General features: G+C 34.5%; 2 protein-coding genes across 3 annotated transcripts; both read left to right on the forward strand.

The window, feature by feature from the left end:
* The first annotated feature begins 1,164 nt into the window (after nucleotides 1-1,164).
* LOC129308760 (histidine biosynthesis bifunctional protein hisIE, chloroplastic) lies at nucleotides 1,165-7,321 on the forward strand. The gene is made up of 6 exons (XM_054950106.1): nucleotides 1,165-1,308; nucleotides 1,570-1,783; nucleotides 5,982-6,227; nucleotides 6,328-6,423; nucleotides 6,491-6,642; nucleotides 6,821-7,321. The coding sequence occupies exons 2-6, from the start codon at nucleotides 1,616-1,618 to the stop codon at nucleotides 7,035-7,037; spliced, it is 879 nt and encodes a 292-aa protein (XP_054806081.1). The 5' UTR covers nucleotides 1,165-1,308; nucleotides 1,570-1,615; the 3' UTR covers nucleotides 7,038-7,321.
* Nucleotides 7,322-8,528: 1,207 nt separating this feature from the next.
* Nucleotides 8,529-13,043, forward strand: LOC129308762 (uncharacterized). Of its 2 annotated transcripts, none has more exons than XM_054950107.1 (6): nucleotides 8,529-8,844; nucleotides 9,928-9,973; nucleotides 10,973-11,084; nucleotides 11,329-11,399; nucleotides 12,265-12,377; nucleotides 12,696-13,043. In XM_054950107.1, exons 1-6 carry the CDS (start codon nucleotides 8,725-8,727, stop codon nucleotides 12,732-12,734), a joined length of 501 nt encoding a protein of 166 aa, XP_054806082.1. In that variant the 5' UTR covers nucleotides 8,529-8,724; the 3' UTR covers nucleotides 12,735-13,043. The 2 variants fall into 2 exon arrangements, with proteins under 2 accessions (XP_054806082.1, XP_054806083.1); XM_054950108.1 differs by having other exon boundaries at nucleotides 8,531-8,844; nucleotides 12,268-12,377.
* The last annotated feature ends 1,337 nt before the right edge of the window (nucleotides 13,044-14,380 follow it).

Genomic DNA, 14,380 nt, shown 5'->3' on the forward strand with positions numbered 1-14,380 from the left:
TGCCGGTCTTTTTTCAAAATGGGACATAAGACAAGAATGTTCTAATTCCATCCCATTTCATGAATTCTCCTAGTTTGAATTGATATTTATGATTCATTTTGTGATTTTTTTTTTTGAGAAACTAACTATCATTAATTTATTTCTTTATAACCTAACTTTCATTCTTCCAAATATAAATGTATACATAAGTATTTCAATAAAATTGGAAAAAAAAAAACACAAGATACCTTTTTTTTAACAAAAAAGTGCATTCCTAGACTAAAAATAAGTATAACATGACTGAGCCTATAAGTACAACCTTTACATCATCCATCACCTCTCGTGGCATAGGTGAGAATGATTAAAAATATAAAAAATTATATTTATAAAATGAGACATCTTAACAAAATAGCTAATATATAAATTAGAGAATTTATTAAAATGATGAATAACTAAGTTTCAATCCTTATGAAATAAAAGTCTCACTTCATCAACTGGAAATGACATATTTGTTCATACTTTAAAATTTAAAATAAGATTGCAATTAAAAATTAGCAATTACATTTTTTTCAAGGAGATGACAGTTTTCTTGAAAAAATGATTATAACATGATAGCAAATTATAAGCTGTTTTTTTATGAATTTCTTTATCTGTGAAGCCTACCAAGTAACAATCAATTATTATTTCCTTTTAACAAATGACTAATTTTCTTAAAAAAGTAGTTAAAATAAAGTAATAAAATTGCTATATGCAAAAATTTTATTAGAAAGCTCAACAATTAAAAATTAATCACGACCATCTTTTGGAAAATAATTAAAAGTAAATAGAAAATTACAAATTTCATTGTGCAAATTTTTTTATTAACAAAATCCAATAATTAAAAATTAATCACTATTTTTCTAAAAATGACTAAAAAATATTAAATTATAAGGTGTTTTGTACAAACTTATTTATTAATGAAGTTTAATGATTAAAAATCAGTCACTATTCTTTAAAAAAATTAACTTTCTTAAAAAATGACTAGAACGTAATTAAATTTATCTTTTTAGAGGGGCAAAAAAAATCTTTTTATATTAAAACCAATTGGCAAATAAATCCCAAAAACTAAAAAACAATGCTAATTAATTATCATTTGCATTTTCGGGGTGTTCTATTCTCAATTCCCTCCAACCTTAATCTAAGACATAAATAGCAGAAAACCCCACGTGATCTTCACCCTGCATCTGTGCTTCAAGAGTCAGACCCTCGTCCCGGTGAGCTCGCTGTCACTGAACCTCGTCTCGCCGCGTGTCGTCCCAGCGTTGTCTAGCCGTTGTCATCTCGCCATCGGTGAGTTTCCCAGAATCCTTGTAGGTGATGCTTATTATTTGCTCTGATTTTATCTTTCATTCTTATTTACCAGTCTTCGATCACTTTTCGCTACTCTAGTTACCTCTTTTTCTCTGGGGTTCGGTATTTGATCTGATATCATACTCATTGAAGTTTCGACTATGGACGGCTTTCTTCAAAAGTGTTTCTGCACTTTATAAGCTTCGCTCTCGCGCAGTGAGTGTGAAGCGGAAAATCCCTGACTTATTTTTTTTCTCCCAGTTGCAAAGGCTGCAAGTTCAGCGTGTGAAATTGCATTTGTGTCTGAATGGCTGTTCCTCATGCCCACATGCTTCAATCTGCGAACTTCTTGCGCAAGAGCTGTCTGCATCTTTCGCACTATGACTGTGGTAAATACAATGGTAAGAGAGGACGCCCTCGTGTAGCTTTTGCTTCAATTCAGCAATCAGAGAGAGACGTTTCCATTGACCCCAAGGTATTTACAAATATTTCAAGTAGCTTGATCTCTATGTGTGAGACATGCTGCACAAATTCTCGTTTTCTGCATTATCATTGAATCCCTTATACTTTCAAGTAATTCATCAATTATGCACTGAAATATAAATTATAAAATGAGCATTCCCTATCTTCTGTTTTTGGGTGGCATAAAATAGTAATTGGATTCTTCCAACCCTATTTCTGTTGCTGAAGTCGAACCTTCCTTAATTGGCTTTTAAGGATTATTAGATTGACAAGGTGCATCCATTTTTCTCTAAGGCAGTGGTCACTGAAAACAGCCTTATAAAGTTTGTGATCCTACATTATGTTATATATGTTCCACAGACATCATGAGGTAGGGATGGAATCATAAGAGCCAAGGAGAGTAAAAAAGGAGTTTGATGCTTATTTAGGATCTTAGCTAGGAAATTGCCATAGGGAGCTATTGAGAAAATAAGAAACTAAGTTTATTCACCCAGTCGATAGCTAGGTTGCATAGATACAGGTACGAGTATTGGATACGATACGGCATGACATGGCGATACGGCAGATTTTAAAAATTTTAGGATACAGGTGCGGGAATATATAAATTTTTTTTTATAAATGCAAGCAACACGTCAACTATTAAAAGTGCATAGCTATTTAATGAAATATAAAGTATTACCAAGTACATTACATTTCATCATCCTCATTTTCCATTATGTTACTAGACTCTCCTATAATTTCTTGCTTTAAAATGGGTTCATCAAGTGACAAGCTTGCCATCTCAAGACTATTGGCAACATCAAATGACTCCATAGTGTCTCCACCAATATCCCACATTTTACTCTACCTAATGTGATACTTTTCACTCTTCCTTGACAAGAGACGAAAATTAGTATGCACATAAACTAAGTCTTTAACTCTTTTAGGAGTGGTTTTGTTTCTCATCAATGAGTGAACAAAGGAGTAAGTGTTCCAATTTCTTTCACAACAAGAGTAAGAGCACGGTTGACCTAGAAGTTTCAATACAAGCCTCTGGAGAATAGGGGGTGAAAGAATCATAATTTAACCACCACTCTTTAGGTTCTAAATTCCATCTATCTTGCAAGCAATCAAATGATAAATAAAAGTCTAAACTTTCAGCAAATTTTGGGAACTCTTGGAAAACTGCCTTTCTCTCCTCAGGATCAGTATAGTACTTATGAAGGCACTTTACTCTATCAGATGATATTTCATTATTTAAATGAGGAGGAACTCTATTGGGAGAACTTTCAAGCCATTGGGGTGTATAATACCTATGACATTTGCCAAAAAAAAAGTATTAAAAACAAAACTAAATAATTCATGAATGGTAAATATTGCAATAATACTATTACTAACCTAGGATTCAATGAATGTGTAAGACAATGAAGGGGAGTGTAATTCTTTATCCACTGATCAATAATGATTCTATAAACATCATGGAAACTTGAATACTTAGAAAGATCTTTATTCTCATACTTGTAAATGGACTCCTTCACTTGCTCTATCATTGAACCCCACATTTCATAAATTAAATGACGTATAGGCTTATTTTTATTAGCCATTCGAAGCATGTCATAAATTGGTCTAGTAAAGGAAAGTATATAATCCACCTTATCCCACCAAGAGTCATTAAGAATCAAATTTTTAACCGTGGTTGCCTTTTCAATATCATCTTCCTTATAAGCATTCTATGCTGCACTTATCACCATTGTGCGAAGAGAAGTTTTAATGAGCTTGAGTCTTTTCAGCATAACAATCGTGGATGCAAATCGAGTGTTAGCTATGGCAAGTAATTTTAATGGCACAAATTCATTAAAAATTGCCAATCGCATAGAATGATACATGATAAATGTTCTAATAAAAACAGCATCATCCTTAACCTCCTCTATCCAATGGCATTCATCATACACAATTTCATTTGCCTCTATATTTTTTGCTGCACATGTATTTTTTAATGCAAGATTGAGTGTATGCACAACACATGGCGTCCAGAAAATGGTGAGATACTTGGCCTCTATAAGTCTACCTGTAGATTTGCAAACAGATGCATTATCAGTAATTATTTGAACCACATTCTAAGGCTTGACCTCTTTAATCACTTGACGCATCAGGTCAGCCATAAAATGTTTGTCTTTATATTTTTTAGATCCATCAATTGCCTTAAAAAACATGGGATCCCCATCAAATATAGCCATAAAATTAATCAAAGGCCTCCTTTGAGCATTTCTCCAACCATCTATGATTATGCTCACTCCTTTCAAATGCCAAGTCCCTTTAATTGGCTTAAATAACTTCTTTGTATGAGCTCTTTCTCTTTGTAACAATGGGCTCCGTAATGCATTATAACCGAGAGAGGTTTGTATCCAGGAATGATATTATTGGCAGCATATTAATATGAACTGATAAAATATGGATTGCGTGCCAAATGAAAAGATAAACTACTTGTATAAAACATTCTTGTAATTTCGGCATGTAGATTTTCTCTAGCCCCTTGTTGGAAGGCTTTTTCTAATGAACTTACTGCCTTTCTCTTGCTTTGGTTAAATTCACTTGTCATAACATTTAAGGGAGATGAACCTTCAGTTGGGGCTGGTAATGGCACTTGCTTTGGCTTGGTCTAATTATCAGCATCTTCTTGTAATGTTCTCATCTCAACTAGGCAATACTCATCAACTTTCGGGTATATAGCAATTCCTTTGCTAAAAGTTTTTAACAAGTGCCACTTAACTTTAGAGTAAGCGCCATTAAATTCTTTGTTACAATAATTACTCCTCTAATATCTATTTCCACCCCTTGGTATGTCCCTATTTTTATTCACCAAAGTGATATAGCACCATAAGGGAGTTCCATCTTTTGTAGCTCATTTGTAGAAGAATAACGAGTTGTTAAATTAATACTTCCCCTAGAACTACTGGTTATAGCAATATCTAATTAAAAAAAGAAAAAAAACAAATTGAAATAAACTTATATCAAATAGCATTGCTGGACTAGAACCATTGAAATGCAGATTGAGCAACATAATATCATAATAATATAAAATAGAAAGCAGGTGAGCATAGGTTCTGTGTGCACATATGAACAATGCAATACAACATATTAAATTAATAAATACTAGTCAAATTTTCAAAGGAGGAATAGAACAGAGCATGTGAGCTAAGCAGCAACATAATAGAATAATAAGAAACAAAGAGGCGAGTAGTGAGCTGAAATGAAGCAGTGAGCAACACAATAAAATAACAAGCTCATTTTAGCTTACGGTTTTAGCGTGAGACACAAGATAGACATTGATAAGCTGAGCAACCGAGAATAGGTTCAAGGCAATGCAAACAGGAAGGCACGGTGGCGTGTTCCAAGGGTCCGTAGAGGAGCACAGTGGTGCAATTTGGGACTCAATGAGAAGAGAGTGATGAACGATTGAGTTTGAGAGTTAGGAGAGAATGGAGAATCTGTTGATCTGAAAAGGTTCGATCTACTTGATGCTTTGTAAATTAGGGCTTTAGGCAATTATTTTTATGCAAAACACAGTGTCCCGCATCGAAGCTATGTCCCATAGGGTCACGCCATGTTGCATCACCCAAAAAAAAAAAGGTGTCAGACACGGACGTACTTGCATGGAGCAAGTGTTCGTGTCCAGTGCATATCTGACACGGATATGCCACCAAAATCAGTGTATCCATGCTTCCAAGGTTGACAGTCCCTTCTTGAGGAAGCCAACCCTCTTTCGCAGATAGTAATTACATTTGCAGAAATAGCATATAAGTTTACTAACATCTGAAAATATATCCTAAGAGATAGCATATTAAAATTTAGATTTTCTCTTTCACACAAGCATAGGCATGCTGTATAGGTACGGCTGTGTATGGAAAAAATTTGAGATTGAATCTTGAACTTCCCTGGTAGTGTGTTATTGATTAATTACTGTCTCTAGTAAGGATATTAAAGAAAAGGAGTTGGTTCTTGGTTGACTGTTTGATATTTTTCATAGTTGTTCTTGGCATTTCCTAGTATTGTTATGCAGCACTCTTGTGGTTGATTCTGCATTCGTTTTTGTAATACATAAAATTGTGCAAGGTGGCCAAGTGATTGAGTCAACTGGTAAAATTATTCTACTTTGGTTTGTATTACTCAAGTCATAGCAGTAATTTGCCTATAGATGTGATTGTCATTTAGATAGAATAAACTTATTTCAGGTTGAATTACTTCTGGACAGTGTGAAATGGGATGGCAAAGGTTTAGCAGTGGCAATAGCTCAAAATGTGGACACAGGAGCCATACTCATGCAAGGTTTTGCCAATAGAGATGCTGTAGCTACAACCATATCCTCTCGCAAGGCAACATTCTATAGCCGGTCACGGTCAACATTATGGACAAAGGGAGAGACCTCTAATAATTTTATTAATGTTCATGATATCTTCCTTGATTGTGATCATGATTCTGTAAGATCCTTTTTTCCTCTTCATGCTAAACTATTTTATTTTGCCTTTAGTAGTTCTAATGGAATGCAATACCATTTCTTTTGTAATTATTGTCTTTTAGATTATATACCTTGGGAAGCCTGATGGGCCAACCTGTCACACCGGGTCAGAGACATGCTATTATACATCCGTCTTTGACTTGTTAAAAGGGCAAGAGGTAGCTTCAATCAGTCAATCATTGCATTTTAGCTAAGTGATTCACTGATTTAGGTCATCTATGACAGGCCAAAGGAAGTAGATTAGCTTTAACCTCATTGTATGCACTGGAGTCAACAATCTCCCAGCGCAAAGCAGAGTTAGCAGGAGGAGAAACTGGAAAGCCTTCATGGACAAAGCGATTACTGCTTGACCATCATTTGCTGTGCTCTAAAATCCGGTAAGGTATTTCATGTAATCATGTTATTTTCTGGCCACACTGTGGAATTGCATTTGTATAGTGATTTTCTTTAAACTCTACTCATTTTTCTTATAAATTGTACTTGCTTGAAAAGAAAATGCGGATCAAACACATAAAAATTGTATCTTTAGATTATAACCATAACTTGCACTGACAGGGAGGAGGCAGATGAGTTGTGTCAAACACTCGAGAAGAACGAGGACAAGTCACGAGCTGCCTCAGAGATGGCAGATGTAATATATCATGCCATGGTTTTGCTGGCAAATAAAGAAGTGAAAGTAGAAGATGTTTTGGAGGTTCTTCGAAGGAGATTTTCTCAATCTGGTATTGAGGAAAAGAGAAGTCGAGTGTCTCAAAAATCAGAGGAACATTGATGATTCTGTCAATTCTGCTTCTGAAACACCATTTTGGGCCTGTGGGGATGGTGGATGGGATTCAGCTTGCATGCGCATCAGCAAACATGTTCACTTTGCATGGATACTGTTGCCATATTTTGATGTGCATTTTTTTTTTAATACTTGTAGTTTATGTGATTGTTATCCTCACAATTTCCCCTCAACCAGTTTTGCACATTTTAAAGGCTTTGTTAAGTGAGTTAATTGCATGGCTTGGATGCTTATACATGGAATGCTGTATTATCATTATTTCTTACTTTCAAGGGCAAGGGCATTGAGAATTTTGCGCCCATAGAAGTCTCGCGGTGCCTGTCATTTGATGGAAAAAAGGAGAAGGGAAAGCATAATCACTAGTCTCTGTGGTTTGTGGGATTTCACTTTTAGTCCTTGTAGTTTTTTTAAGTATTTTCAGTTCCTATATAACATTAAATTATGATAAAAAAGTTCTTAAAGACTTCATAAAAATTATGGCATTTTGAAGGATTAAATTATTATTTATATATTTTAAAGGGATTTTATTATCATTTTTGCAAATGTAAATCTATGTATCTATATAACATTAAATATATATATATTATCTATGTATCTATATAACATTAAATATATATATATATATATATATATTGTTTTTTATAAGATTTATAGATATTGTTTTATGAAAAATATATAACATTAAAAATAAAAATATATAGATATTGTTTGATTATAACCTTCCCACCCAAAGTTATGGTTGTGTTTTCTATTTCATAAATTATTCAAGACAATTTTTCATTCTTTCTTCTCGTGTGAAACAAAGATTGGATTTAAGGCAGAGAGAATAGAAAAAAAAGGAATGAGGATTTATGAAAACCTTATGAATTAAGTATTTAGTGAGACTGAGATGATGCTTGTAGAAGCTTGTTTTCCACGTGAGGTTAAAATCAAAAGATGCAGTATAATAAGAATAATACAAGAGAACAAGTGAATGAAAAAATGATTTCTTATGTTAAAAGGGATCCCTCCAAGGACATGACATAAAATTGAAACTACAAAGGAGGTTAGTATAACCCCTGTTAAGGATGACACATAAACTTAGTGATGGTTAAAAAATGGGAATGTTTTAAATAATGTCTTTAACCAGAGTTCATATTTTTGGAATGCAATCATTAGTGAAGGGAATTAATATATAGTCAGGTATGGGATATTCAACTAAAAGAGTTATAATCTGAAAGACAGTGATGCGAAAGTCCTACATTATTCATTCAAGTATTATATATATATATATATATATATATAAAGCATTTATCAACTGTTTTTTGTTATGAAGTTAACATTTAAATCAATAACATTTGTTTGTAAAAAAAAAAGTAATAATATTTGCTATTTATAATTTTTTTACCTCATTTTGTAAACACAAGATTTTTTAACAGAAACGCAAGAACTCGTCCATTTATGTTATACCAATAGCCCGTATTTGAAATACAAGACATCACTTGAGTCTGCGATCTGGTCCATGAGGAGTCCAAAACTTATTGACGAGTTGCACCTTCCGTAAATGTAACACAGAAGTTCAGTTTACGGTCGTCGCTGGCAGTCTCTCAACTTTTGGTTCGAAGACCCCAATCGACTTCTTTCGCTCTTCCTCGCGCTGTGTTTCACTTCGAGGGTTTTTTTCTTTTGTTCCTCAATGGAGGGCCCGTCTTCACACTCTTCCGATAGTAATCCCTCACCATCTGCCGCTTCAGAGTTCCTCGCCAATCTTCCCTCTCGAGGCCTCTTCTCATCCACCGTCATTTCTTCAAACCCGGTTATATTTGTCTTTTTGGTTCTTGCTGTATTACTTTATTTATTAGATTATATGCCTGTGGTATTTTGTATCGCTTAAATTTCTTGTTTGTTCATCTTAGTTAGTGAAGCTAACTGATCCAATATCAATTGTTGAATGTAGTTTGGAATTTGGATGCTTTGTGCTTTTAATAGGGCGCTGCGCTGATGTTATTCCATTTCTACTTCAGTATTACAATTTATTTTAGGCATCTTGGAGACAGCATTGGCATTTAGTGAGAGATATTAGGATAGCAGCGCCGTCAGATACTGTGTTATGTCAACTTGTCCAGTGAAAGACCTTGAAATTTAAAGTGTCGAACTTTCGTAGGAATTTTTAAGATGGGGACACGGGTTGCTGTTAATTTTTGGCATCTGAAAGAATATTGCGTCTTTCCTGGAAACATTGGTATGCCATGTGTCTTCTGGAGTGGGGAAGGCCCCTTTTGTTTTACATTAGGTGTTGTAAGTAGTATATTTTACTGTGACAAATTCTCCGGTTCCCATTAATCACATGGGTAGTTGTATTCGTTTTATTAACCATTTTTCCTCAGAAGAAATTGGGAATTTTCTCTCACTTGTTCATTCTTTTTTAATTTAGAGCGTTTTTATAAGTCACTCTGATTTATAGTGGAATAAACTCAGGAGCACTCTGAAGAATGTGCTCTGGCGTGACTTCAAAAATGGTTGGGAAAGAATGTGATACTAATTTATACTAAGAAAATAGGCATATAAACTCGGATATGGTAATATTACGGATGCAATTTCTCATTAACGTTTCTCTACTCCCTGAATATGGCGTAATCCTTGCTTCTCATGTATTCTTCACTTATAATGATGCAACTACTTAGTGATTTGTTTATTCTGATTTTCTTATGTACACATTACTTGGAATCAAGTGGTTATAATTTTATTTCTTGACTTGGAAAATATGTTTTCCCACGCTTGTGGGGATTGTCTGCTGTGAATCGAATCTTTATGTATTATCATGATAACCCTGATGTTATATCCTATTGTTTGAGTTTGACCTTCTAATTGTGTTCATGTTTGACAAACAACTATGCAGGGTGGGATGCGGGTTTATATTTGTGATCATAATACCTGTCCTCCAGGTCAGCTCATGCATTCTTCTTGAAGTATTTTGGCTAGCTGTTGCTTGTTCTAGCTTGTAATGCATACCATAGCAAATGAAAGAGCCTTTTGTTTAGAAAAATACATTTTTTCTACTTTAGAAGTGCCACTTAAGCTTTGATATATGGTATTTTGTGTGAAGCATCATATAGTTCATGAGTTTTCTACACCTGGCTTTCTAGCACCCTTAAGGAGTGTTATACTTGATCAGGTTCAGATGCTGCTCATTTGCTTATAACATGCCCTGTTGATGGATGTCACCGTTTTGTTGAAATATTATTGAATCTATTATAACTTCTTAGTTAACAACATTCCTAAAAGCTATAAATAATAGGGTACAATGGCATCATGTAATTTATGTAGCCAACCCCACCTGGTGGAATAAGGCTTATTGTTATTGTATTATTGAGTCTATTATGGTATCTAGTTTGAGATGGTATACTTTTATTCATGTTTTTGTCACCTGGATCTTTTATAATGTTGGCATATCAATAGACAATGACTCAATATAATGCTGAAAAGTGCTAGATTTAGCATTCATACATGGTAAACTTTCTGCGTGAAATTGTACCTTGTTTATTCTATGCAAAAAAAATTAAAGCTTGTGATATCAGAATGTGCTGTATTTTGGGCAATTTATGTTGAAGATGATAATGAAGTGTAATATTGTAGTCTTCAAAGTATAATTTGTCTTTGTTAAACATGCAACCTTCATTGTCTTAGTTTTCTCAAGGTAAAATTTACACATGCACACACTTTTTACTCAATGTTGATTTCTATGTACTCCATATCAATTGTGATTATTATTTATCCTACAATCCTCTTGGTTCATCTGTCACTATTTGTGCTTTTAAACTAGGGTTTCAATTTTCATTCTATATTTGCTAGCTATCTATTCTGTGCATTTTTACAAAATTTAAATGTTTTCTAGACTAGATAATTGTTGCTCAGTAAAACTTCTGACTCTGTTGTGTATCCAGAGGACCAACACATTAAGACAAATCAACAAAACATACTGATTAGATCACTCACACTGAAGAAACACAAAGGTGATTGCTGTTCAAAGGATGGAACTGAGAGCTCAAAGAAGAGGTACCAATCCCACTTTTTATGGAAGTGTGATTTTGTAATGGTATAATATGATATGATCTATGAACACAAGTTTTTCAATAGCAACATCTCCATTTACTATATTCTGTGAACATCTTGATAATTTTGTCCTACTACATATTATTGTTCATGTGAATAATTTTTACATCATGGCAATTACTGAATGTATATTTTATCTTAGTTGAGTTGAATGATTTTGAATGTTGTCTCACTCATTTTTAATCAGGGCTGGTGAAAAGATTCTAGATACCAGAACTTCATTAAAGAGAATGAATAGTCAAGTGAACTCTAGACAAGGTGAATTCATGTAGTTGCTGTATAGTATCTAGATTTGGTTTTAGTCTATATATGTACTACTATACTTCTCTGTCACATTAATACACTCTTTTATGCACACCTGTGTTTCTTAAAAACAGGAATCATTGTTTATTTATTTATTGACACATATTATTTGCTCGTCATGCCTTTTAGAAAATGACATTTATTATTCCCAATTTCCCGGGGATACGTCCCAAAGTTGAGATATTATTTCTGTCTGGTACATATTGATATTAGGACATGACACCTTTCAAGCATGATTCCTAAATACTTGTAGAAGTAATATTGAAATGCCATTTAAATTATAGAACATACATAATATCAAATAGTCATGTTTGCTATGCGTGTTAATCTATTTTCATGTGTGGATTTGTTTATAGTAACAGTTTAGAATCGGTGCAAAGTGTTTAGAAATGGACTGTTGACCAGTACATAGTTAGTTGTCTTTGTTTCACTTTGTGCATGGTGTGTCCTTCGTTCTTGGAATTTCTTGTGGCCAATTGCTACACCACTTAGTATATCATGTACATCAGTACGTTTGTTATAAAAATCCAATGCTGTCTTAACTTTATATTTCAAATTTGATGTTTATGTTGCCTTAATATGGAGTGTGGTCCTTGTTCTTGTCTATGTACTTGTAAATCCAAATTCACAAATGACAATTCACCCACTAAAGACCTGGGTTTGTTGATGAATAAGATACTTGGTTTGTGGTTTCCATATATTCATGTATGATTAAGCCGAGCGGCTGAGCCGTAGAAATGTCTTGCTCTGCATGTTTCTGTGGTCTGCAGTACACAATATATATAACTTATTTCTTGTCTCTTTTTTGGCTTTCCAATAGCAGAGGGATCAAACAGTCAAACTTCTACTAAGGAAAGGGACTTGCAGAGCTTGACTGTAGAGAGGCTTCGAGCTCTCTTGAAAGCTAAAGGCCTTCCGCCCAAAGGAAAGAAGGCGAGTATTAACTATTAAGACGAAATGCATGCATACAGTTGTTCATTTCACAATCTTGCCTTCTTCTTTTTTCCCTTAATTGGCAACCCATAGTCTGCGGAGTAGCATGTGCTGTATAGTGTATAGTCTAGGCTATAGGCGCTCCAAACATATCGCAACAAGTTCTTCAAAATCCTCCTATCTCGTTCCTGGAAGTTAACAGGAATGTAAACTGGCATATAGCCATGACTGACTAATTTTCAGAGTTCTTGCCCGTTTTATTTATTTTTTTCTGGGTGTTTTGGCTTTTTACTAATATGACCAAAAAAAATTTTGTAGGATGAGCTCATTGCGCGTCTAAAAAATGCCAACGGCTAAGCATTGCGTGGAGGGACAAATACCCTGCCCATGAAGCCATATATGTTGTTGGATAGGTAAGAATATAGTATATCTTTGAATTAGGAACTAGGAAGCTTTTTGGTCAAGCATCAGTGGTCAGTGCAAACCGGTGTTCTCGTTTCCATGTTGTGTGGTCAAACGGTACTCTTATGTTTTTCTGCTTAGCTTATGTCTTGAGCTTCTTCACCATTAGATCATCTCGTGAGTTTTATGTGTATGTAAAAGAAATTTACACGAATCTCAAGGAGATCCAACGGTGAAAAACTCATTAAGATTTAGTTTCACCAAGCTCATGTATTCTTGTCTTCGCTTAGCCTCTACCCTAAGAAGCACCAATATAGGTACCAGTATCGGATACGATACGTGGACATGACAATTTTTAAAAATTTTAAGATACGGGTGCGGTTATATAAATAATTAAAAATTAAATATTTAGATATATATACATATTTTAATTTCATAATTTCATATTTAAAGTTAAAAAGTACAATTTTAATATGTCCAATAAATCGACACTCAAGATCTAATATCATATCCATGCTTCCCAGCCCAAGCAGTAGATTTAACAGTCAATAAGAGCTTAAAAAATATTTTTAACAACCTGGCAGTCGCAATACCCAAAACTAGAATTTAGCATATTGAGGAGTGGGAACTTGAAGTCTAGAATATATGGGAACTAGGGATGCCAAATGTGACAGAGCATTGGAGAAGAAGATGAAGAAGAACTAACCTCCAACTCGGAGAGACAGGGTGACGGAATCACGAGCTGAACTGCTGAAGACGCACAACGCCTTGAGAAGAAGCATTGAGTCCAAAGTTAGTAACTGAAGCGACAAAGCTCGAACCTCAACTAAGAGAGAGCACTGTGAGTCGTGACTAAATATTGAAGAAGGACTATGCTCGAAGATGACGGAGAGTTAAAGCGAAACTCACGCAAGAAGGGGGATACGATCGACTGAACTGGACGAAGCTGAGTTCATTGATTTTTGGAAATTAGAAAAAAAAAAAAAAAAAAACCAAGCCAAAATGCCAAGTTCTAGACATCGCCTGTGTTCACCCGTCTCAGCTCATGTTTAACTGAAATTGGAGAAGCGAACGCGGCGTTTCCGCATCCTAAACAGGTGTCCATGTCGGATACGTATTTGACACGAACACATTGGGATTTTGCACGTATCCATGCTTCTAAGCCTCTACCTTAGATAATTCAGTCACGTAGAAGCCAACAAGAAGCCCACTGGGCACTCTGTTCTTCAAAATTTAGTTAATTAAATTATGATTGAAAAGGTCAATGATTATAGCCCCCATCCGTGGGCAGTGCATGTGTGTGAATTAAATTCTACAATGCTGACTTGGCATCACAAATTCAGCACAATACTTTCTCATGGGAATTTCCTGTACTTAATTTTTTTGGATTATAACCTTCATTCGCTATGTGTAAGTGCCTTTATTGTCATTTCCAAGTCTGCATTGGCAATGAATCCAATGGCTGGTTTCATAATTGAAGGAAGCCAATGTTTTAACAGGATATTCTGTCAATAAACGCATACTAAGATAAGGAAAGCATGAAGTATGAAGTAGTATACATCATTTGACGGTGATAAGGCTGATGCAAGACTGGAAAAATT

This window comes from Prosopis cineraria, unplaced genomic scaffold, assembly GCF_029017545.1.
Source record: "Prosopis cineraria cultivar Desert tree isolate PC_DT_omini unplaced genomic scaffold, ASM2901754v1 PC4, whole genome shotgun sequence".
NCBI lineage: Eukaryota > Viridiplantae > Streptophyta > Magnoliopsida > Fabales > Fabaceae > Prosopis > Prosopis cineraria.